At 35.5% G+C, this 26,913-nt stretch overlaps 2 protein-coding genes and 1 pseudogene across 3 annotated transcripts; all 3 read left to right on the forward strand.

Moving 5' to 3' along the window:
• The first annotated feature begins 6,467 nt into the window (after window positions 1–6,467).
• Window positions 6,468–8,289, forward strand: LOC140819906 (uncharacterized). Of its 2 annotated transcripts, XR_012115308.1 has the most exons (3): window positions 6,468–7,618; window positions 7,718–7,836; window positions 7,924–7,937. XR_012115308.1 is itself a non-coding variant. In XM_073180178.1 (2 exons), the coding sequence occupies exon 1, from the start codon at window positions 6,584–6,586 to the stop codon at window positions 7,574–7,576; it is 993 nt and encodes a 330-aa protein (XP_073036279.1). In that variant the 5' UTR covers window positions 6,468–6,583; the 3' UTR covers window positions 7,577–7,618; window positions 7,718–8,289. The 2 variants fall into 2 exon arrangements, 1 of the variants encoding a protein (XP_073036279.1); XM_073180178.1 differs by having other exon boundaries at window positions 7,718–8,289.
• Window positions 8,290–8,614: 325 nt separating this feature from the next.
• On the forward strand, window positions 8,615–21,063 carry LOC140819905 (thylakoidal processing peptidase 1, chloroplastic-like; annotated as a pseudogene).
• Window positions 21,064–22,461: 1,398 nt separating this feature from the next.
• Window positions 22,462–25,254, forward strand: LOC140819904 (protein TUNICAMYCIN INDUCED 1-like). Its single transcript, XM_073180176.1, has 3 exons — window positions 22,462–22,804; window positions 23,213–23,524; window positions 24,343–25,254. Exons 1-3 carry the CDS (start codon window positions 22,631–22,633, stop codon window positions 25,087–25,089), a joined length of 1,233 nt encoding a protein of 410 aa, XP_073036277.1. The 5' UTR covers window positions 22,462–22,630; the 3' UTR covers window positions 25,090–25,254.
• Window positions 25,255–26,913: the final 1,659 nt, after the last annotated feature.

Raw genomic sequence — 26,913 nt, forward strand, 5'->3', positions numbered from 1 at the left:
TATGTAATTTGAGTAAATTACATTACGTTTCCGCTTTGTATTTTAAAAAAAAAAATTAGACCCTGTTTTATAATTGATTAATTAGTCCCAATAATGATTAAGAACTTGATTAACGTCCGGGCCCCCACAATCTTGTTCATTGTTTTTACCTCAATAATTTTGGGAATTTTTACGTAAATATTAGAATCCAGTTTTATAATTTATTTTAATATTTAGTCAAAAGCTGGAAGACATTTTTCAAATTAGGCTGCAAATTTGCCCGAAGGGTTTGATGAATGTTTTGTATTCAGACATTAGAAATCACATGGATCATTAAAATGCATCCCCAAGATCCCTTGAGTTCTTTTATCTCATTTTATAGTATTTGAATGCTTAGTTCTATAATATTTGTGAGGTGTTATGTTCTTCTGTATTAAGAGAATGTGTGTTCTCTTTGAAAACACAGTGAGTGGGTTGTACACCATAAATTATTATAGTAAAATTATTTTCATCTTGTTCATGGTTTTTACCTCAATAATTTTTGGAATTTTTAAGTAAATTTCATAATCCAGTTTTATACTTTATTTTAATATTATTATCTCATATCGTCTAACGTGCGCTCTGTATCGACTTAACGTAGTCGCCCTTTTTCTGTTGTATAGACTGTTCCGCCCTATCTCCGCTGGTCCTTTGCCGTCTTGGCGGCACTACCTGTTCTCTTTAGTCTCCCCTTTTGTCCCTTTAACCTTCTTTTGACGCTTTCTACGTCAGTTCTTCCTAAATCTTAAGACCAAGCCCTTCCTTTCAGACTGCGCAAATGGCAATCAAATTCACGGTCTGATACTCCGACTACATCGCCTCAAATCTCGCTTCGTCCCCCGCCGCCTCAGGAAAATGCGCCGTCTCTCGATTCCTCCACGAATGTGCTGTGTTGTCTGAGATGTTCCAGTATTCTCAGTCTCCCAATCCCGATTCCAGGTACACAAATGGCAATCAAATTCATGGTCTGCTACTCTTTAAATGTTCATAAGCTCAACTTTAACATTTCTTCTCCACTAGTATTGTAATGCCCGGTTACTCGTACAAATGATAATAATGCGTTTATGTCGTTTACTATGTAGTTATTTAGATGATTAGATTTCATGTGATGATTGAGTTATCAATATTGAGATTCAACATGACTTTTATATTGTCTATGGTGTATTGAGAATGAATATGTGTTAAAATAGTGGTATTAAGAGGTGTAGGTAGAAGTAGTGCAATGAAAGTTGGTATAGGATTGCAGGAAATGAGACGAAATTGTGGTAGTTGTTACGAGTTTTAGCATAATGGTTTGAATATTGATCCAAATTGTGTGAGGCCTTAACCATTAGAAAGCTAAGATATAATGCTACAACTTTCTTATTTGGAGTTTTGTCCAAATCATTGTGGAAGACAAGCCAAAAACGCCCCGCAGTGAGTTGTGTGTATCGTCACTCCTACAATGACACATGTTGGGAGAATGGGCATAAATTTTTACTCAGACCTCCAAATGACATGAAACTAGTGGAAGATTCAAGCCAAGACATAGAGCTACAACTTCCTAGTTTACCATTTTTTCAGATTATGAACGGAAGAGACGTTTCCAGAGCGATCTTCGATGAAGTAGCGCGCAGAAGCAGAACAGGTGGCAGCCCGAGCGGTAAGATTTTACCGGCCGAGCGCCGGTGTATTTGAAGTTCAGTATTTTTCCAGAACATGTGGCGCCCGAGCGGTAGGATATGACCGCCCGAGCGCCAGTGCACCAAAATTTTACATTTTGGACAGAACATTCCGCGTCAGTACTTTCCATTCCTTAGCAGCAAAGACTCGAGAGAAACTCCAATAAATCTCCCTCCAAAGCTTCCTTCTTAATTCCTTTCAAAGTTTTGAGGTTAGAAGTTTATTCTCCATCACAAGAACATCATATAGGTGTAAGTTTTCTTCTCTTTTAGTTGTTCTACATGTAGAGGAGTGATTTTCACCTAATATATACTTACTGATGAGTTTATTGATGTATTTGACAGTATAGGAGCGAGAAACACCATCTTAAACCAGTGTTCTTAAGCTTGGACGGTAAGTTGGCATGTTCTTGAAGTAATACATGAGTAATATTATGATTTCAAACACTTCCCATTGATTATTGCTATATGTACATTGTTAGTATCTTATTGATGAAAACATAGCACCATATTCCATTGTTATGTATTAAATATGTAAGAAACTCATGAATATTGATGATAGGTGCTATGTAATGAACATGAACATGAACATTGAAGGAAAAAGGACTGATTTTACATGATATAGAGCTTGTTGACATCATGGGTGGTTTTAAGTCCACCAAAGCTATTGGCCAATATATGTTCATGGGGCGTGGGGTTGCCAAAGGTTGCTCCCTGACGTCCAACACAGTAGTAGCTATATAATAAAGCAAGCACGGTAGTACATGTCAACTAACGAGGCTCAAGTACAAAAATGAACATTGAATATATGCTACGGTATGACATGTTTTTAAGATTCATTATTGATCACGACTTGATATGTATGTTCCTTCGATGCATATTGATACGTATAAGTGCCAACTTATTGAGTTTTATAAACTCGCGTAGCTCATGTATTACAGGATCAGGTAGTGAAGATGTCTAGGATGCCGGTTCGCCAATGGATGCTATTGACGTGCCCTACCTCGACAAGAACCGGGACTTCTTATTGTATAGCTTCCGCATATGTATTGTAGTAAATTTTATATGAGGGTTTGAAACAAGTTTCATGTTATGAATGATGATACAAAGTATGTTTTTATATGAGAATATGCTTGAGGTTGTTGCTTGAGTTGAGTTTTTGGCTTATACAAAATATAGGGACATCATGCCAAAATTTTTATAAACCGTCAAAGTGATGCCTCTTATTTGATTTGCTTCATACTATAGTTATATCATTCAAAACTTATTTTGATTAGGTAATCATGCTAAGTATAGAGTAAGGGTGTGACAAGTATATCAGATACATGTAACTTGGTTAATAAGTCTCTTACGCTTATGAATTTAGGCTACAGCTCATGACTACAATAAAGGATGAGATTTTTAAAAAATAACAAAAATAGGTAGAAATAAACAAATTATTCGTTCAGTTCACTTCTTCATCTTTCAATCCTCTTCTTTTTGAATTATTACCATATTTTACACCAAGATTTTATTTAATTTTTTATCACCACCTTAAATCATACATTTCGCCCTCTTTCATTTCTTTTCATCGTCATTTTTCTTCTTCATGACCCTTCAATTATTTCAAATATTTCTTCAACCTCCTCAAAATTTCATTCCTTGTCAGTATCTAGGATTCATTGTCATCTTCAGAGCACAAATGGGCTTATTTCTCTCAATTTTTCAGGTAAAATTTAATGTATATGCTCAAAAATTGGGTAGTTGATGTTGGATTGTAGAAAGATTAAGAATGAAGGTTTATTGCATGTGTACCTTTGATACACTCAATTCTATTTTTCATCAGGCTCAAAATAGGGTACTAGCTATCATGATGCATTTTCTAAACTCAAAAGGCTGGATTCAAATATCGCCTAAATCATTTTTAAGTCCCACAATATCAGTATTTCGCATCGAAGAGTTCTAAACTAAGTTCTAAACTACTTCAACTCACCAATCAAGTAGTACAGACAAACCAATTGCAATAAAAATTTAAATTGAATGGATGTTTGGAATAAATTCTAGAATACACATCTCATGTATTTTTTATTTAGGCTCAACGAGCTTCAAATGATAGCACATAAGCAATAAAAAAATCCCAAACAAATTCAATGACTAGCTAGATCACATCTTTGGTTATAACACATATCTCAATATCAAGTAATTATCACAAAAATATCTCAAAACTAGGTCATCCATTTAGTATTACTACACATTCAATAAATTTTATCTCCTTATCGAGACCAACAATAATCCTGACAATAGTGCATAAATTAATGTGAACTTTTAAGAAATTGTAACCATGCACGAAGACTCATTAACTGGGTCTAAAACCAAATTTTCGCAATTATTCTCATAGTTGGCCGACCAATTCCTTTTTTTTTATCACAAATTGAACATTAAAATTCCCCAAAAAAATTTAAACTACCTCCAAACATAAAACATAGATTTTCCACAATGTATAGAAAAATTAAAAACATGACAACACACACCTCAAACTTAAAACATGCATTGTCCTCATCACCTTATTCTTTTCAGCAATTCATCTAGTCAAAAAAAAAGTTGGCAGATGGCAAATCATTTAGTCAAAAGCTGGAAGACATTTTTCAAATTTGGCTGCAAATTTGCCCGAAGGGTTTGATGAATGTTTTGTATTTAGACATGAGAAATCACATACATCATTAAAATGCATCCCCAAGATCCCTTGAGTTCTTTATCTCATTTTATAGCATTTGATTGTTTAATTCTATGATATTTGTGAGATGTTATGTTCTCCTGTATTAAGAAAATGTGTGTTCTCTTTGAAAACATAGTGAATGTGTTGTACACCATAAAAAAATTATAATAGAATTCTTTTCATCTTGTTCGTGGTTTTTACATCGATAAATTTTGGAGTTTTTACGTAAATATCAGTATCCAGTTTTATATTTTATTTTAAGGCTGCGTTTGGTACCCATGATTAGGTGGGTTTATTATTTTTAAACCCACCTAATCCAATGTTTGGTACGATTTTTATTTAACCTACTCTGTCCCTCCTATAAATGATTATGTTGTATTATGTGTGATTAAATAATACCTCCTTCCGTCTAGGATTATTTATCCTTTCTCTAATCCCTACCATCTTTCCAATTTAACCCTTTCTCTTTCACCAACGTAGGACCACCTCGCGTCGCCGCCGGCAGGTCGGACCGCCGGACGCCGCCGACCGTCGGAGCGACTCCGTCACCGGGTCGTCGCCGGACCACCTCCGTCACCGGACCATCAGACCACCCCCTCCCGTCGCCGACCGTCGAACCACCTCCGTCATCGAGCCGTCGCCGGACCACCGCCAACCGTCGCCGGAGTAAAGAAGAAAACATAAAGAAAAGGACAATTTTATCATTTCATCAAAAAATTCAAAATTATCCCATACTTAAAAATTATACTAAACATAATATTATTTTAAATCATATATTACATTTATAATCATTTTTTTTATTATTTCCGTACTAATCATTATATTATTTTATACTCTTACCAGCCTAATATTATTATCTCAAATGGTCTAACGCAGTGTTCTAAAAAGCGCGCTTAAGCGCCGATTAAGCGTGCTTAAGCGCGAAGCGCACCGAAAAAGCTCCGCTTTGGAGAAAAGCGGAACAAAAGCGGTCAACTATTGTTTGACTTAATTAAGCGTAATTAAGTGTAATTAAGCGTAATTAAGCGTGTATTTTTATTTTTTATTTTAAAATAATAAATAAATTGATTTATAATTCAGATGTTGACCTCCCACCTACCAATCTCACGGCTTCACAAAAATCTCTTCTTTTCATTTTCTCTTCTGGTTTTTCCGTGAAAACTGAAACCTCACCGAAAATAAAAACCTATACTATGGCACCACCGATGGGCAAAGGCTTAACTACATAAATGGAAATCGACAACTCTTCTTTTGTAAGTTTCTCATTTTGTTCACCCATTTATGCTTAGTTTTTTACTGTATAATTTTTTTATTGTGAAATTTTGTTGGAGGATGAATGGGTTAAATTGCCACGATTTTTTAAAAACAAAATGAACAATTGATTGTGTTTAAAAAATGTAGTTCTTTTATTAGCTTGCATTGTGCATTATTAGCTCGAATTTTTTAGGCATCGATGGAACGAAATGATTCTTCAATGGCATCAAATTCTCATTCTATAGACAGTGAATTGAAAAGGGACTCCGGGGATATTGGATGGGATACCGCTGTGTTAGTAGATCCTCAAAATCACAAATCTGTCAAATGTACCTTGTGTGGTAAAGTTACGACCGGCGGAATTTATAGGCACAAAATCCACATTTCGGGTATTCTAGGAAAAGGTGTAAAAGCATGTATGAGGGCAACTGGAGAGCAAAAAGAAAAGTGTCGTTTAGCACTTGAGGATAATAAGTCTAAGAAGCGGGAAAAATTGTTGAATGAATCTAAGTTAAGGAATGATGTGATTATGTCTTTGAATATATGTGAAGATGAAGATGATGAAATTGCCATCATTGAGGGAGGGAGTAAAAAAAGATCAACTGTTATGGGACCTATTGATCAATTTGCAAAGCCAATTAATGTTGATGATGCTTCTATGAGTGCAAATAAGAAAATGAGACAACAAAATATTACTGATGCAATTGCTAAAAAAAGATTGCTCCAAGTTCATCAATATTTGGCAAGATGGGTGTATGAAGCTGGAATTCCTTTTCATGCAACTGACAATGATAGTTTCAAAAAATTTGTTGAGGCTTTAGGATAATATGGTACTGGCTATATCCCTCCTTCACAATACCAACTTAGAGAACTACTTTTAAAAGGAGAGGTGGAGAAAACAAAAGAAACTCTGAAGAAGCAAGAAGAATAGTGGGAAAATAATGGTTGCTCTATTATGATTGATGGTTGGAGTGATAGGAAAAGAAGAAGTATCATTAATTTTTGTGTGAATTGTAAGTTGGGGACTACTTTTATTTCGTCAAGAGAAGCTTCAAATGAAGCTCACACAGCAAAATACATATTTGATTATGTTACTGCATGTATTGATCGGGTTGGGGCTAAAAATGTGGTGCAAATTGTGACCGACAATGCCTCAAACAACATGGCTGCCGTGAATCTGTTAGCATTAGAAAGATCCAACATATTTTGGACATCATGCTCAGCTCACACCATAAATCTTATGCTTGAAGGAATTTCTAAACTTCAAATGTTCAATGGAGTGATCAAGAAGGCAAAATCTTTTTGTATTTTCATTTATGCTCATCACAAGACCTTGGCATTGATGAGAAAGTTTACAAAAAGAGAGATAGTTAGGCCGGGTGTAACCAGATTTGCGAACTCTTTCTTAACATTGCAAAGTTTGCTTGATAAGAAACAAGAGTTGAGAAATATGATGACTAGCAATGAATGGGATAACACTAAATGGTCTAGGAGCAAAAAAGGAAAAGAGGCATTTGATGCAATTGTCCCCATTGATTTTTGGAACTCGATAGATTTGTGCTTGCGAGTATTCACTCCATTAGTAAAAGTTCTTAGACTTGCTGATGGAGAGGAGAAACCTTCTATGGGTTTTGTGTATGGAGAGTTATTGAATGCAAAGGATGAAATTCAAAAAACGTTGAAGAAAGAAAGTGATTATGGGCCAATTTTAGACATTATTGATGCAAAAAGTAAGGGTCGTCTTGATAGTCCAATTCATACGACAGCTTATCTTCTGAATCCATATTATTTCTTCAAGAATCCAAGCATCAAAGATGATCATTTGATAACAAATAATATGATCACTACTGTTGAAAAGTTCTTTCCTGATGTTCAAATGCAAAGTCATGTGATAATGTTGAGTTGCAAAAATACACACAAAAAGAAGGAGCATTTGGAAAAAAATTAGCATTAAGCGGATGCCTAAACAACTATCAAAATTACAATCCAGGTATGTAAACATTATTTTATTTCCTTTCATGTTTGTATAATATTGTTGAATGTTGACACATATATGATATTTCTGTTTCTTTTTTTAAAATTTTGATAGTTAGTTGGTGGGACTTCTATGGCAATGAGGTGCCAAATTTGAAAATGATGGCAAAAAAAATCCTTGGTTTAACTACTAGTTCATCGAGTTGTGAAAGGAATTGGAGTGTCTTTGAAGGGGTAAATATTTACTTCATTGTACTTTACTTTTGTGGCAATATGATAATTTGTAGCTTACTCTAATTTTTTCTTTGGTTTTTAATGTAGATACACACTAAAAAAGAAATAGATTAGATACTACAAGGATGAATAATCTGGTGTATGTCCAATTCAATGCAAGATTGATGAACAAGAAAAAGAGAAAACATAAATTTGAGACTTTACAAGAAAGTGATACTAGCAAAGCTAAGTTTTGGATGGTTGAAAATTGTGATGATGAAGATGAGATGGAAATGAACACTTTACAACCTACAAGTGATATCAATGTCAATATTCAAGGAGACTTCGATGATATATCGGATGGTACCGAAGAAGAAATAAACGAAGAAGAAGAATTCGAATTAGAATCTGACAATGATTTGACCAATATTTAGCATCTTTTTGATGTGGTCTAGTTGCAAAAACAACTAAATATTGCAATTTTGAGATTTTTATGCTTTTATAAATATGAAAATTAATGCATTATATATTATACTTATTTATCATATTTATGTAGTATTTATTTTTATCTATTTATTGGTTTAAGATAATTACAAATATGCTAAAAATCAAAAACGCTTTTTTACGTTTAAGCTCATACTAATCTCGCTTAAATCTGTAAAACTTGAAGCTCGACGTTCGCGTTTCGGGGTGCTTCGCGCTTTTTAGAACCTTGGTCTAACGTGCGCTCTGTATCGACTTAACGTCACCCTTTTTCTGCTGTATCAGCCTAATATTATTATCTCAAATGGTCTAACGTGCACTCTGTATCGACTTACGTCGCCCTTTTTCTGCTGTATCGACTGTTCCGCCCTATCTCCGCCGGTCCTTTGCCGTCTCGGCGGCACTACCTGTTCTCTTCAGTCTCCCCTTTTGTCCCTTATAAACTTCTTTTGACGCTTTCTACGTCAGTTCTTCCTAAATCTTAAGACCAAGCCCTTCCTTTCAGACTGCGCAAATGGCAATCAAATTCACGGTCTGCTACTCCGGCTACATCGCCTCAAATCTCGCTTCGTCCCCCGCTGCCTCAGGAAAATGCGCCGTCTCTCGATTCATCCACGAATGCGCTGTGTTGTCTGAGATGTTCCAGTATTCTCAGTCTCCCAATCCCGATTCCAGGTACGTAGATATCCGACATTCGAAAATGAACCCTAGTTCTATGAATCCGGCGTCATCTTCGATCTATTCGAGGCTGGCTGGGGAAATTCTTGGTGGAGGCTCGCATTCACATGTCGTGACGGGACTAATTTCTTTGGTGAAACAGTCAACGGGGGCTTCTTCTAACGCGGGTAGCTTGGGTATTTCGCCACTGAAGCCACCGTGGATTATCCCGTTCTTGCATGGTTCTAAGTGGTTGCCCTGTAACGAGCCTGCAGTCGGGTACGTTGATAGGGGTGGAACCCAATGTACGAACCTCAGTAAAGGCAAAGTACAAAGTAGGAGTGTTGCTACTGGTAGGAATTGTTCGGAAGCGGCCAAAAGTGTTGGCGCTAGTAGTGTGAAGGCTTTACCGCAAAGTATTCGAAGTAGTAATGCTTGGCTACTGAAAATGATGGATCTTTGCTTCAGTTCAGACGAGGCAAAGGCTGCTTTCACTGCTTTTAGCGTTCGTATTTTATTCAAATCGACTTTGGCTGAGCCAAGGGCAATTCCCTCAACTTCTATGTGCCCGACGTTTGATGTGGGTGATCGCATTCTAGCAGAGAAGGTACTCGCATGGAATCAACATTTGAGCTGATTCCATCCATCATTCTTACATATATATTTTAAATATTTTATGTTTTGCTACGAATGGAGCTATTCTGAAGCATTCGTGATGGTTATTTTTATTGTTGGAACTTTTATGGATCTATTATATGAGATGCTACCTCAAATCTTCCATGATTATTGAATCGAACATATCTTAAATAAAATTATTGTGTTATTGACATAAACGGGTTAGGGGGTGTGGGCGTTGAAGGGTGTGTGAGTGCCCAACAAAAGCCATTAAATTAGCTTTTTGTAATTAAGCTAATTTATAATGATATACTAACTACAGCATTTAGAAATGTAAATTATAATGCATAGTTATGGTTTGAATTTCGGTTAGTGTAATAAGTAATGCTTAGAATGTACTTCCTAATTTCCTAAATTACCAGTCACTTTTTGTTCTTGAAAGTCCCATCCTGATCTTTAGCAGTGAAATATAGGATGTTTGATGATTTCATTCTTCGCCGTGTTTTCTCGATATGTGTTCCTTAAGCCTATAATCAATTGACTAATTGTAGTAATGGAGAGAATAGAAGATAAGGTAGTGGGGAAATGGGGAGTTGATGTAAGTTGGTTCTCCAGTCCTGTCACTTGCGTATGCTGAAAGAAAATATTAATCAAACAATGTTGTATGGATACACAAGTGGCGATTGTAGAATGGGAAACAAGTATAAATGGATGACACTGTAAGTTTTGGGTCACCATATATTGACAATTTGACATGTTTCCGATATTGTTTTGGATGATTTTCTGTTAGCGATAATGTTATGAACTGACATTGATTTAAATTCGCCAACTTTATGTCAGATGGTTATCAATTATCATGTATTTGAAATTGAATTGAATTACTAGTTATGATCAATTATCAGCTTGGTTTTGGTATATCGACATTAGTCAACACCTGCTTGGTCAATATATTCTCTTTCGACCACGGCAGTGCCAGTTCTGCACCAAGCAGTTTCATTTCAGTCTTTGTTGGCCCTCTTCATGTGGCTTCCTATGGCCTCTATGTTGGCCACAACTGTCTTTACTTAGCACCCAATTGCTTCTGTTTGTTCCATTGTAGCTCCAGCTTGGCCAACTTTGACTTTATCGTTATAAAATTGATGGTGGTGCGAAATGAATTTATCTTAACTGGAATCGGATGAGATTCATCATTTTTGGATTTTTATTTAAGTTTGATAAGCACCATCGTTATTGTTGTTCGACTCTCTCCGTGAGATCTCTCGTCATTATAAGTTTTGAACAAAGCTAAGAATCATAACCTCATTGGATCATATCGATGCCATATTTCGAACAATACTTTGGATATGCTAGAGCATCACTTCTGAGCCTAATCTTCTGAGTTTGGACTCCTTAAACTGGGTTGTGCAAGTGGTGATATCTTGGTTGAATCATATTTCGTCTTTTCGGATTATTTTAGGACACAAGATCTTATGTCATAGCTTCATTTGGAGATATTGTTTTTTTATTTTTGGCCAAGGTGATTTATTATTTTTGGATTAGGAAGGTATTTCTCATTTTTTATGGATTTTCTGGCTAAGATGAATATGTTAAGCCATTTTGTAGCTGAAATTGATCTTTAAGGACTATAGTTGCTTTGATTTGATCTTGATAATCTAAGCTACAATTATGAATTCCAGTGGGAGCTTCTTATGGTTGTTTTTCAAAAATAAGCTTATGATCATATGACTGCTTTACGCATGGTGACAGCTTTGGAGCTCTAATTGGAGGCCTTCACAAATTTATTGGTGGTCTTTGAAGGTTTGATGTACAGATTTTATGGCTCTAATCGTTTAATTTATAGCTCAGACCAATGACTTCAACTCAGATTGATGAGTGTATGGCTCGGATTTTTTTAATTATCTTGTATGATTATTTAATCAAGCTAGTTGTGCTAGTGATACAGGACCTTCTCTTCGTGGGACTCTCTCAATATTATTAGACGAGTGCTCTCTAAAGAGTTACTCTCATAATTATTTTGGATTAGGAGCATGACAGTGTTTTTCTTAATTTGTGGGTTCTCCAATTTTTAAACGAAATTGTTTGAGCTATTGTTCTGGAAATATGTCTTTTTATCTGCTGAGATTGACTTGTCTAAGCTCATGTCATTGTTTTTACGTTATTGGGATTGTTCAATGTCAGAGTATACGAACTCAACGTAGCAATGTTTAAGTTATTGAACTTACAGTACCCACGTAAAACATAAACCAAGTTCCTCTTACGTGTGACATAAGTTTAGATACTAGAGTGCACAATTTTATTTTTTTTTAAAAAAATGTTTTTTTCGGTATGTTTTCTAAAAGTTAATGTTAGAATAGATACTCAAATAATTCCATGTTTGGACGACAAAGAGAAATTTCTGAAGGGGATATGGAATTGGAGAAATATATGCTCTATTTAGGGTTTATCTAGAATCAATAATTTTTATTTTTGAAGCATTTTAAAAAACTTTACAAGTTTTCTGAAACATAAAAAACAACAAAAACTATTCTTAATTTTTTTAAACATCTTCATTATTAGTTCTAAGGATATTTGTCAAGATCGGTTGATGAAGAACATCCATTGCTACCTTATTGCAGTAGCATGGGGCTGTTGATATATGCATACACAGCCAAGCTGGTGTAAACCGAGATTTATAAATGTTCCTAGACAAGTTGAAAAATTGATTATGGTTGTTTCTCAGATATCTGACAATCCTTTGATGTGAGGTCAGTCTGTTAAGATTAGCGTCAAGTTTAACATATAACAACTAGGAATAAATATCCATAGCAGTTAAGGCCATAGGGAATTTACAAGAGAAAAATTCATTTTGGTATTGAAGGTTGGTTGAAAAGCCAGGTAAGTTGGAGGATAGCTTTACTGTGGGTAAGCAGGGGCGTATGGTTCACGGGGAGGAAGAGGGGCCGACATTGCGTTCAGCGGGTTTGGATGGCAGGGATGACTGTCTTTCTAGGTTGGGGATAGAAAATGTACTATTAGTGAATGAACTAGGGAGTAGGTCGAGGAATAACAAATTCAGAGAGATAAAAAGGTGGAATTTTGGGATCAATAATGAGAAAATATCGACTCACAGGGGTTCGGCAGTAGTTAAATGAAGATCTTTTCTTGGAATTTTAGGGAGGAGGTTCGAGTAGATGTAGAGGACTGATTAGAGCACTCTTACGTAAAGAGATGCCAAACATAGTTGTTCTTCAAGAAATCAAAAGAGAGTCGGTGGATAGGGGATTTATTGCAAGCTTCTGGAAGTTCACATTCGTTGAGTGGGTATTACTACCAGCTATAGGTAGATCAGAGGGTATCTGGGTAGTGTGGCATTCTAGATTGGTTTCGATCAGGGATAACCTAATTGGAGAGATCTCAGTTTCTGTTCAAATTGAAAAGGATGGTGGTGACAGGTGGTGGTTTTCAGCAGTTTATGAACCTTGTAATCCGAGAGATAGACAAGCATTATGGGATGAATTGGCGGGGCTGAGAGTAATTTGTGGTGAGTATTGGTGTGAAAGGGGGATTTTAATGTTGTCAGATCACTAAGTGAAAAGATGAATAATAGTTCCCTCACTACTACCATGAAGTGTTTTGATTCGTTGGTAAGGGATTGGAACTGCGTGATCCACCTCCGTTGGATGCAAAGTTGGTCAAATTTGAGGGCTTCCTTCATTTGTTGTTGGCTTGATTGATTCTTGTTTTTAGGGAGATAGGTGGATATTTTTTCTTTCTTTAGACAAACAATCTTGCCCCTCACATCAGATCATTTTACAATGGTTTTAGATACCTTGAGGGCGAAGTGGGGTCCGTCACCATTTAAATTTGAGAATGTGTGTTTAAATCATAAAAGTTTTAAACCATCATTTTCATCTTTGTGGAACAACTTAGATCTTCAGGGTTGGGAAGGATATTAATTTATGAGGAAGCTTAAACTTATAAAGAATGATATAATTCAGTGGAGCAAGAAGGTTTACAGGGATGTAAGGGTAAAATATTTGGAGTTAGAAAATAAAATTCGACAGTTGGATGAGAAAGAGAGTGAGGATCAGCGGTTAGATGAGTTAACAATTGAGATAAAGGAAGCTAAGTATGCCCTAGAAGAGTTCTTGTGTCGAAGTAGCCAGATAGATAATAAAAAAACGAGAAATGGTTGAGGGAAGAGGATCATAACAAAAAAAATATTCATTCTCCATTAAATCATTGAAGAAGCAGGTCATCTATCAATAAATTGGGCTGGCAGATGGATCGGTAACCTCAGATGGTGAGCAGATTGAGTACACTACAATAGAGTTTTTCCGAAAATTATAAAGCAAATCTGATGGAAGGGGATGAGGCATGGTAATAGAATGGTGCTTTATCGATGGTGAGTCTAGATTAGAGTTGGAGATGCTTTTTTCAGAGGAAGAGATTAAAAGAGTAGTGTTTGAGAGCATTGGATAAAAGACTTCGAGCGCAGGTGGTTTTACAACTGCATTTTATCATGAGTGTTGGGATATTGTAAAAAAAGATCTGATGAAATTGTTTAATTAATATTTTGAGGTGGTGTTATAAATGATATCACCAATGAAGACATATACTTGCTTGATACCAAAGAAACAAGATTCTGTTAAGGTGAAAGACTTTAGGCCTATCAGCTTGACAACCAGTTTGTATAAGATTATTGCTAAAGTCTTGTCAGTAAAAGTGAAAAAAGTGTTACCTCTCACAATAGGAGAAACTCAGAGTGCGTTGATCGAAGGGAGACAAATTCTAGATTGTTGCCTCGTAGATAATGAGTTGGTGGAGGAGTTGAGATGTAAAAAAAATAAGGGGTAGTTTTTTAAAGTAGACTTTGAGAAAGCTTATGATCATGTGGATTGGGGTGTTTTGGATTTTGTTCTGCTCAAAAAAAGGTTTGGGGAAAGATGGAACAAGTGGATTAAGGGTTGTGTTTCTGTCGTTCTCGGTTCTTATAAATGTTGGGCCAATGGGCAATTTTGAGGGTGAGAAAGGTCTTAAGCGAGGGGATCCCTTTCCCTTTTCCTGTTTAATTTGTTAGTATATGTATTGGGTAGATTGATTGATAAGGCCAAGGAAATGAACTTAATCCGTGGTTTGCAAGTAAGAAGAGAGATGGTGGAGATTTCCCACATTTAATTTGCTGATAATACTCCGTTCTTTGTAAAAAATGATAGTCATTTGTGGTTTCCAGTTATGTTAGACATTTCAAAGGTAAAGTGGGGGCCATCGCCTTTTAGATTCGAGAATGCGTGGTTGAATCACAAAAACTTCAAATCAAACATCTTGGTGGTGCAATACTATTCTACAGGGGTGGGAAAGGTACAAATTCATGAGGTGTTGTAAATGGTATCACCAATGAAACATATATATGCCTAGTACCAAAGAAACATGGTGCGGGTGAGGTTAAGGATTTTAGGCCAATCAGTTTGACAACTCGCATGTATAAGATTATTGCTAAAGTCTTATAAAATAAATTGAAGGAAGTTTTAAGTACAACCATAGCAGAGAATCAATGTGCTTTCATCGAAGGGAGCTAAATTCTTGAGACAATGAAGTGGTGGAGGAGATGAGATACAAAAAGAAGAAAGGCTGGGTTTTTAAGGTTGAATTTGAGAAAGCTTATGATAATGTGGATTGGAGTTTGTTTTACAAAATAAAGAGATTGGAGAGAGATGGACGAGCGGTCATTATAAATGGTAGGCCGATGGGCCAATTCAAGGGAGAGAGAGGTCTTAGGCAAGGGGATCCGCTTTCTCCGTTCTTGTTTAAGCTTGTGGTAGATGTGTCGGGTAGATTGGTGGATAAGGCGAAGACGATGAACGAGACCTGGGGTATGAAAGTTGGTAGAGAGAAAGTTGAGATATCACATATTCAATTTGCGAATGACATTTGTTTTTATTGAGAGTGAGAATCATATGCGGCTTTTGTTGGAGATTTTGAACTCATCTTCCAAATGACGGGATTAAAGATCAATTTGGAAAAAAGTGCACGATTGGGAATAAATTGTATTGAAGCAGAAATGGAGGGGCAGGCTACAGGGATTGGGTGTAGGTGGGAGGAGTGGCCTATTAAATATCTAAAGGTTCCATTAGGGGCAATCTAATGAAAACTGAATTTGGGGAATCCATAGTGTCTGAGATGTTGAAAAAGTTGGCGAGTTGGAGGAAAGCCTTTTTATCAAGGGGGACGATTAACTTTGATTTCGGCGGTGTTGAATACTTTCCTATTGTATTTCATGTCTCTTTTTAGGGTACCTAAAGGTGTAAAGAAGGGTATGGAGAAGATTATGAGGGATTTTTATGGGATAGAGTTGATGGAGGTTCACATTGTCATTTAGACGTGTGGGAGCAGGCTGTAAACCAAAAGACTGAGGGGGACTGGGTATTGGGAACATTTGTTTGATGAATAAGGCACTTATGGGGAAATGGTGGTGGAAAGGCTATGTAGAAGGGGCACAGCTATGGAAGAAGGTTATTACGAGCAAATATGTGATGCAGGATAATGGATGGGATGTGGGTTTAGTAAGGAACTTTACATTTAGAAGTCCTTGGAAATTTATTTCTCATACTTACCCGGTTTTTTATCGACATGTGAGGGCAGTGGCTAAGGAGAGGAATATCATTATAGTTTGGGAAGATAAGTGCTGGGGATAGTCATCTTTTAAAGAACGATATCCAACTTTATTTCAGATCTCGTTGCTTCATAACACCTAACAAGCCTATTTTTCGTTTCATTCAAGAGGAAGGAGATCGAAAAATTATCATGGTTTTGCATTTCCGAAAGGATTTGAGTGATGGAGAAGTGAGTGAGTTGAGTTCTTTGCTAGGGGTTTTAGAAAATGTTAGGCTGAATGTGGAAGGTGAGGATTTCAGGGTTTGGGAAGGGGACTCCTCAGGATCTTTCTCTGTTAAATCATTCTATGTACCATTCTTTTCGATCAGTGTCTTTCCTTCTTTTCTTCATTTTCAATTCATTTGGAAAGTACCGATCCCACACAAGGTTCAAGTATTCTCGTGGATTGTGGCTTTGGATAAATTGCCAACCCGCGACACATTTCAGAAAAGATGGCCTAATCGTGCACTATGTCCGAATTGGTGTGTCCTTTGTCGAAATAGGAGGAGACTCGAGATCATCTGCTTATGCATTGTGTATTCACGAATTGTATTTGGTCCAAGCTTTGGTTTGGTGTGGGTTGCTCCAAGATCAGCCAGTGAAATGTTCGTATTAGATATTGGTCATGATCTTGGAAAGAGAGGAAGTACTTTTTGGCATGTGGCAGTCCAATGTATCTTCTGGACTATTTGGTTGGTTCGACAATATAACATATATGATTGATGACTTTTGGGAAAAGATCAGGTTTAAGGTTTCCGTTTGGACAAGGAAGCACTCAGATTTTAAGCATTTATCGATTTCAGATTTATTTAGGGATTGTAGCTTTATTTGTTGTTATATATCTATTGTTGATATTACATAGCTTCTTTTATCTTTTAAGTAGATGTGGATAACTTCTCCGTCTTTTGTCACCTTTAACTTCTAATATAATCAAATTTGGTTTCTTATGAAAAAAATAGATTAAGAAGTGGAATGGTTAGCGGGAGAGATTGGATGTGGGAGAGAGAATTGGCCCATTGGATATCTGGGGGGGTTTCCACTATGCGGAAATCCGTTGAAAATCTCGTTTTGGGAACAAGTTTTGTCTAAGATGTTGAAGAAGTTAACGAGATGGAAGAAAGCTTTTTTGTCCATGGGTGCAGATTAACCTTGCTTTTAGCGGTGTTGAATGCTTTGCCAATGTATTTCATGTCTCTTTCAGGATTCCAAGGGGTATAGAGGAGGTTATGGAGAGGATTATGCAGGATTTTCTATGGGATGGAGCTGATGGGGAATTACATTGTCGTCTAGTTGTGTGGGAGCAGGTGTGTAAACCGATAAAAAGGAGGTTTGGTATTGGGAACATTTGTCTGAGGAATAAGACCTTTTTGGGGAAATGGTGGTGGTGTTCTGTTGAGATTAGCCGTCATGGAAGAAGGTTATAGTGAGCAAATACGTGTTACGGAATAATGGTTGGGATGCGGGCTTAGCAAGAAATGTTGCATTCAGAAGTCCATGGAAGTTCATTTCTAGGGCATTGGTTAGAGGAGGGAACAAGATCAGGTTTTAGGAGGAAAAGCGGTGAAGAGATCCTTCTTTTAAAGATCTTTATCTTTTCTTTATTTCAGATATCTTTTGTTCATAATATGCCTATTTCATTTTATTTAGGTGGAGGATTTTTCCATTTCTTCTTTCATTTATTGGAATTTGCATTTTAGGATGGACTTGAGGGATGACGAAGTGGATGAGTTGAGCTCTTTGTTATGGTCTTTAGAGAGGGCCAGGTTGGTTGAAGAGGTTGAAGATATCAAGGGTATGGGTCGGGGATTCTTCAGGAATATTTTCAGTTAAATCTTTCTATGAGTATTTCTTTCTGACTAGACCTTTCTTCTCTCTCATTTCATTGTCCTTTTACAAGATGTGTTTGGTTCGGAGCATTGGAGAAGATGGATTTGGTATGGGTAGCCACAAGATTTGTGCAGGATCTGTTTGCTACAGATCTTGGACATGAACTTGATAGGAAGGAAAGAATTTTTTGGAATGTGGTGGTTCATTGTATTTGCTGGTCAGTTTTGTTGGAGAGGAATAGAAGGAATTTTGACAACTCAGAACAGTCGGTTAAAGATTGTTGGGATAAGGTTAAGACTCGGACATCTAGCTGAATTGGGAAGCATGCAGAGTTTAAGAATTTTTCGATTTCTGATTTATTGAGAGATTGGAGTTATATATGTTGTTAATATGATCATGACTTTTGTTTTCCTTTTTTATCTTGCGGATCACTTGTCCGCTTTTGTAATTAATAGCTTTTATTTTATTAATATAATATTGTTTCCTATTGAAAAAAACATTGTAAAGATGTTAGTATCCGCGGACAAGAAACACCACCACTTCGCCCTCTTCTGAACTCCCTATATCTCTTTGCCGCATGTAAATACTTGCATGAGGTATCCAAGAAATCTAACTTATCTTCTCTTTTTATCTACTCATACATAGTGAAATGTGGAAGACCAACATTCTGATATGTTTCAAAATCTTCCTACTTTTTGACTGTCTTTATTTCCTTCTCCGGCACAATAATGGTCTATTGGGAATTACATGAGGTTGCATTTGGATTGTTGTATTCAAATGTATTTTTGTAGTTTAGAGAAACAAGATTATAAACTTTAAATTCACTCATTGCATGTTTATATAGTGTTTCATGTTAATTATGATGAATGTCAAGTTCCCTCAATAATAGAGTTATTTGAATCCATTCGACTTTGTATGTGTAACTAATGTATAAGTAACGTGCAGATGTAAGATTTCATCCATTGTTTCATTGTTAACAATAAAACTATGATCGAAATTCATAGATTTTTAATCAATCCATCCAAATGCAACCTGAAGGAACAATACCCAGTCAGAATTGAACTTAAACGGTGAAAGGGGGAAGGCATCTTCTTATTCATTTCACAATCAAAAAGTTTGATCTTCCCCTGTTTTGAAAGGTGGGATTAAAAAATAATTGTTGAAAATTAACACTTGAAAGAATGCGCAACCTCACAAAATAAAATAAGTGAAACAAAGTAACAAACAAATTATTCCATTGCTATGTGAGAACATCAGATGATTTTTGCTATATTCAATGGCAATTAGTATTGAACTTTTTGATACAAATAAAACAATCAAGGATCCATATTAATTGAAGACTTGGAATATGGTCTCTTATATGCCTAGAGTTTTAATGTGGATTGGCTAGGGTATGGTTTTGATAGATTCTATTCTCTAAAAATCATAATGATGCACAGGCATTGGCACTGGTTATGATAATCTGTTCATTTTGTCTGTGCCTTCTGTATCAGCTAATGTTTAAGGATTGTTTCAATCTTCTTAATTATTCTTTGAAACTGTGATCAAAACATTAAGTTGTTATGGACTTCGCTGTATTTGTCTCAGTACCACGTGCAACTTAGTTGGTTACTTGCGTCAGTTAATGTATCAAGACTGTTGTCAGTGGTTGTGAGTTGTGCATGGTTCTGAACTTTTACATATTATTCATGATCTATGAATCTCACTCCTTGAATGATGGTTAATTTGTAATCACTCTTCGATAACTGACTGCTTCATGCATGCAACGATTGGCGTGAATCTATTTCAGATGGTTTTTTTTTGTGTGTAGATATAATCTTGAATTATCTGTGATTATTATTATTTTTAATTCAACGCGCCGAATTTACAAACCAATCTTTTGGTTCCATCATGTTCTCTCACCTTGTTATGCAGGTCTCTTATATATTCAGGAAACCTGAAGTCTCAGATATTGTGATTTTCAAGGCTCCTTCCGTTCTTCAGGTATCCCATTCATATCAACTGAATCGTTGACAAAATAAGTTTTGTGCATGTGTTATAGGTAGTTGACTAGCTATCTTGAACTGCAGGAAGTTGGTTACAGCCCATCCGATGTCTTTATCAAACGAGTTGTAGCGCAAGCTGGTGATTATGTGGAGGTAAGCATTATTTTCATGTATTTGGATCTAGTTGTTTCTCTCATTTCTTCACCATTAACCAGTTCATATTGATTCCTTTCTCAGGTTCATGATGGAAAATTGTTTGTCAATGGCATTGCTAAAGATGAGGATTTCATCTTGGAGCCACTCGATTATGAAATGAAGCCAGTGGTAATGTTTTGTTTCTGTTTTTAACGTCACCTTGACATCTTATGCAAGTAATATTATAAGAGTAACTCATTGTTTCTGTTCTGAACTAGCTTGTACCTGAAGGCTACGTGTTCGTGCTGGGAGATAACCGTAACAACAGTTTTGACTCTCATAACTGGTAATAACTAAATCGCAGTATGCATAATCAATGCTGATATTATTTAATGTTTTCACAATCTTTTGGAAAAATGTGGTTATAGAGCACCTGATTTGTATATAGCCAGCGCGGAGATCTTTAAATGAATTTGAAAAAAATGGTCTGAGTAAGAATTATTCCCTTTTAGGGGTCCGCTACCTGTGAAAAATATCGTCGGTAGATCATTCCTACGGTACTGGCCTCCTTCAAAAGTATCTGGCTCTCTGTTCGACTCCTTCCAGCAAAATAGCACTGTTGCATACTCATGATACCTTTGCCTCCTTTTTAAGGAAATGGTTTCCAGACAAGTTTGGCTCAGTCAAGATATTTTCTTGAATCATTTGCCCTTCTCTTGTCCCTGTAAGTAGTTAGTGTTTTTCTTTTTGGTTTTGTCGTGGTCGAGGTAATCGTCGGTACGAATGTGAAGACGACGGTACCATGAAGGTGATCCAGTTTATTATGGTGAATGGTGTATGTTCTTTAGCATTTTACTTGCTACTTGGGTGATCTTCCCCTCAGAGCAAATAAATGTTTATGCTTGATTCCCTAGTGAGGAGTCCTAGGTTGTCTGGTAACTTGAATTTTTTAGACCCAATCTTTTCGGAAATCAACCTATGATGATTCAGTCTGTAATTACAAAGAAAAACAATATTTTTAATATTAAAAATAATATTTTTAATGGGATCTGTTTATAAAATTTGATATTCGAAACGATATTATAAGAGTTTTTTGAATTAATTCAGATGAGACTTTAAATATTTGCAAAATATTTTTATCTAGAAGTATCTACATAAAATATTATTGTTTTAAAGTTTATTATTTATATGATTTATTCGGACTCATAAAATACTATATACGATCATATTTCATATCTATCTGTATATATGAATTTGTTAAAGATTAAATCCAAATCAGCCAATTTAGCCATTTTACTATTTTTCGTAAAATAAAGTGATTTTTATATCAAACTGGAATATCGTTTTCAAATTCGCTAATTCAAATATGACTTATAATGAAGTATTTTTAAAATACACTCTACTTCTTGTTATTTGTATTTCGTGTGTGAATAAATTTGAAAATATTTTACACATGAAGTGAAATGTAGATAACACAAAATTAAGTGTAAATATCAGTTTTTTTTCAAAAAAAAAAATATTCTCTAATTTCTACAATATTCTTTACGGCAATTATATTAATTCATCAAAGTAATTATTTATTTATTAAACTATGATTCTATTTAAGTATTTATAACTAATTAAGGTACTTCAATTATTTTAAAAAATTAAAAAATCTAGGATAATTAATTATTCTTATAGAAAGTCTTTATTCCCAAGTTTGTTCATCTAATTTTACGTGGATTAATTATATCTTTCAAATTTTAGATTGTATCTTAATTTTCATCTCAACATTGATATCTGATTGCATCAATCTTGGTTTGTAAAAAATTAAAAGACATAAAATACTCGAAAAAATATTAATAGACTAACATGTCTTCTATTTTTTTTAAAACAAGGCACGTTCACTCTATGTTATAAATACTCGAATACATTTATATGCCTGATTTTTATAAAATAGGGATCTAAAATATTATTAATTTTGTATAGTCACGTTCACTCTTATGTTATAAATACTCGAAAACATTTATATGCCTGATTTTTAAAAAATAGTGATCTAAAATATTATTAATTTTGTATATATATATATACTTAAGTCATATATTTGAAATGACAAAAACTTGTGTGAAACGGTCTTATGTGTAGTATTTTATGAGACGAGTCTTTTATTTGAGTCATAAATGAAAAATATTACTTTTATTCTGAATATCGGTAAGTTTGACCCGTCTCACAGATAAAGATTCATGAGACCGTATCACAAGACACGTACTCATTTGAAATATATATATCTAAAAATAAAATTTAATTTTATCTTTGTTTTCTCCATAAAAAAATTGCAACCCAACGAAATTTCCCACGCACAGAAACCAAATGTCAAATTACTCCGTCGAAATCAGATAACCGACGATCTCACCCCCTCTACCTCCGTCCTTCGCCGCCGTGCACCGCTGTCGAGTGGATTTCTCAGTTGCTGTTCTTTCTTGTAGACTTCACCGAATACGATGGTCAGCCGAAATTTCACGCTGATTTTGTGTATTATCCTCCAAACCCTTTGGCGGATTCACTCATCAATCATCCCTCCGCCACCACCCTTCAACCTCTCCCACTTCCTCTTTCCGAGAGTAACGGCCATCCATGAATCGCAGCTCAGCCCCCAGCCCACTCATTTTTTACAGGTCACTGTAAAAAATCTTGAATGTATACCTCTTCATTTCTTCGTGATGATTGCTCCTACTGATTTAGTTCATTTCCCTTAAATTAGTGCAAGTTACTTTTTACATTGGTTTTATATTCGAACTATGGGATTTATTGCATGGCCTGGAAACTTTTTAAAGGAAATGATTCTCGTATAACCCCATAGGCTCCAGGCAGGTCCGTCCTAGTGTGAGATTCTTCGTGTATATTTTTTAGTGGGTTATTTATTGTTACTACTGTTATGGATCATAATAAGTTGATGAGATATTCTGTGCATTGAATGCGGATGTGAGGATGGCTACATTCAATATTTCAATTCAAGATTGCGGATATCGTCGATTTCTGATTCTTTACTGCCAATTAATTACTTTTATGTTGTTTAATTTCAGAATGTTTTGAATGCTATTACTAGTAAGGAGAAATGGGCATTGGAGGACATTCGGGTATCAGAATTGAAAGTAAAGAAATCCAAGTATGATATAGTTCCGAGATACGAGTTTCGTGTTCGAGTTGGAAAGAGTGAAATTGTTCTTAAGATGCATGAGCAGCCTTCGGAATGGAAGAAATTGAATGTATCGTCAGAATTTGAGTCTTTGGCTAAGAAAATTGGGTCAGAGGCTGTAATTGATAGTTTTAAAATCGAGGGTCCTTTCGAGTTACAGGTTATGGGAGATAATGATCAGCTGTCAATAATGTTACCGGTATGTTTGTTTTCCATCTTGGTGTTACTTCCTTTTTGACGGGTGATTTGGTAATTTGGAAAAATGTTTAATTCTTGATTTTAAAGCTATTGATTGACCTTGGTGTTCACGTGCATTTATCTCTACCATGAAATGTTTAGCCAGTGGCGTGTTGTGGAGTCCAAGCCCAGCATGGATTTGGAGGGAAAAAATTTAATCATGGAATCGTTAGGCTTGATCATTATGTATTCATTGTTTTGTGATGCTGGAGGTGTTTGTTTTTGAGTTATGATAACGCATGAACCAATCATTAGATCTTTGATGACTCTTCTCTTAAATGATGGGGTGTAAGACCCTCTGTTCCAGGTGTCCGCATTCTGAAGTTAATTTGTTTTGGTCTTGACAGTGTCATCAAAATCCACATATGAGTTTGATATGAAGCAAGTGATCGATGAGTTTTCCAATTTATTGAGTAGTTGAACAAGTGCTATTACTAGGATTATTGTTTAAACTTTCAAATAGCAGTATATATTCTTTTGAAGTATTATCACAAGGCCAATAGAAGCCAACTTATGATTTTCTGGCGTACGGCCATGAGTGAATATTGCCACCTCTTGTTGTAGGAGACAATTATTTATGGGCTTTAGTTGTTTGGTTCCATATATGTTTTCTATCATCGAGATTAGGTGTTCTGAATCATATTTATGATACATTTGGGGCTATCCAAGTAAATTTGGAACTAATATTAGAAAACGCTACCATAAATTGGTCCTGAAATCTGAATGTATCTATATTGAAAGTGTTCGTAATTAGTTTGTTTTATCGCTACTGTATTGCAGTCAAACACTTCACACTCTGGTCTAAGGCGAATATCAGTTGGTGAAGGCATCAGTTTCGAAGTGAAAAGTGCTGAAGAAATTTCCATGTCTCTTACTTCTAACCGTAATCAACTTTTATATGGTAGTTTCATCTTTAGGAAAGGGAACGGGGTTGAATCTATTGGGTCGGATTCATGCTCAGCTTTGCCAACCATACGTATTATTGGATCTGCTTCTGTTGTTGCATACATAGATCAACAACCTTCTGCACATATCAAGGTCATATTTTCCTCCGCAGATGCAATCAAATTATTATCTAATAAATGCTACATCTGGCCAAACTATGAGAAATGGAGGCATCCTTCTAGATCTTTGAGCATTAGAATAGCGTTTCTTGAAAGAATATTGAGGAGCTATCTCAACTTAAAACCCAATCCCATTTCTTCTTTGGGATCTCTCAAGGCAAGAATCAGAGCATCAGCCATAATTCACTTCCATTTGGAACTGGAAAGAGGGATCAGAAGTAATGATACGTATTGGAATACTTTAGCCGACTGGAGAACGAGGCCTACTGTTGAGCGTTCCTTGTATGATGTAGCAGCAAGAATGGAAGGCGAGATCCTGAAACCCGTGGTCATCAAGAGGATCAGACCCTTCATCGATGCAGATTCATTTGCATGGAGTAGTTTGTTATCGAATCTTTCATTTACAAAGTTGTCCTCAATGCTCGTCTCTCCCGAGGCACTAACCCTTGATGTAAAATGGTAGAAAGTCAGTCTTGTTTGCAATGAAGCCAATTTTTATTTCTTCTGTATGATAGCACTTGCTGCATGTATACCTAAATGATCTGCTCAAACACTTTCTTACTTTGTTCTGTAAAATTACAATGATACATCATCATAAAAGTTGGTAGAGTGATGAAATATTGCCTCTCCCCTCTAGTTAGTTGGTTGCACTAAATCTAGAGTCTAGACACATGCTTTACTGAGTTGAAACTCCCTAGAATTATATGATAAAATTTAAATACTTGAAGAAAATTTCATCATATATAATGTATTATGTACTTCATAAATTGTTAAAAATAACAAAACAAATATTCTTAGATTATGAATGAAAAATGAACATTCGATATCTTGCACTTCATCATCATGTATTTACCATCTCTACAATGAAGGTGAGTTCAAAAGTGGCCTTGAGCCTTTAAAGTGCACCAAGACTAGTTCTTTATTGTTCTGCGAGCTTTATCAAGGATCGTCTAACCTTATGTCCAGGCGCGCAGGCATAACCTCGTCCAGCCTTAAACCTAATGGCATGTCTTGTGAACTTTCAATAACTATGGTTGGTAAAAATTATATTAAAAACACGAGTTTTTAAGCTAATATTTCAATATTCAAAGCTGATGCAAAATCTTTTTAAAAAATTGTTAATTACAAAGGGGTTGTAATTATTTTTTTAATGTGTAATCAAATTCATGTTGGCTCTTTTTATTTGTTGTTGTTCAAGAATTTAGAAGGTGTGTTAAATTCGATGCATGACATTGCATTTCATGTTGAGCCTCGACTCCATTGATGACCTTTTGATATTGTATGTGGATTCGAGGTGATTTTGGGATTATATAGAACTTGACATCGCCTATAGATGATGTAGGCTGAAAAGGCACAATGTGTTTGAAATCCTTGGCAAGATGAATAAGGTACATATGTAGCTGGTTGATGGAGAAGTGGGGTCTTACACTGATGTAGAATTGCTTTGCCTGATTTGCTCGAGCATTTGATACAACTGATCTGCTTGATATCATTACATTTTATTCCGATTTATCTTTGTATGAAATTCTGACACGAACATACATGGATCCATGTGTCATTCATTAATATACATGCTTTTATTTATGAGGATGTTCCTGACTATTCTTGCCACTGTCACTCGGAGCGTGTACATTCCTCATCACCCCTTGTGAGGATGTTCCTGTTTCTGATGTGTGTGTGTGTCTATATGTGAAAGATGAGTAATTATTATATGATATTTATATACTAAAAATGTGCGCGTGCATTACACGTTGACAATTTGTGGGTTTCGTGGTCTTTTCCAGGTCCTTGATCATAATTAACAATAAATAGTGAGTATGGTTGTTTTAAAATATAGGTATGATTATACTCTTTTAGTTTCTAAATAAATAAATAGAATTTATTTAAAGTAATAATTTTAATTATATTTGTGTGCTTACATTGATATTTGGATCCTCTTACATTATAATAAAAGGAAGAAGTGAAAGAATTGTTAATGGTTAATTTGAGTAACACTCAATATTAAGATATTTAGTTATTAAATTTAAATGTGTATGACAATATGTAGTAAGGGATTTCAATTGGTAAGTTAGGCAAAAACTTGTGTGAGACGGTCCCACGGATCATAATTGTGAAACAGATCTCTTATTTGGATCATCCATGAAAATGTATTACTTTTTATGCTAAGTGTGTTATTTTTTATTGTGAATATAGGTAGGGTTTACTCGTATCACAGATTAAGATCCGTAAGACGGTCTCATATGAGACCCACTCGATAAGTTATGAGACCATAATATTTTTCTTATTT

This window comes from Primulina eburnea, chromosome 18, assembly GCF_022965805.1.
Source record: "Primulina eburnea isolate SZY01 chromosome 18, ASM2296580v1, whole genome shotgun sequence".
Taxonomy (NCBI): domain Eukaryota; kingdom Viridiplantae; phylum Streptophyta; class Magnoliopsida; order Lamiales; family Gesneriaceae; genus Primulina; species Primulina eburnea.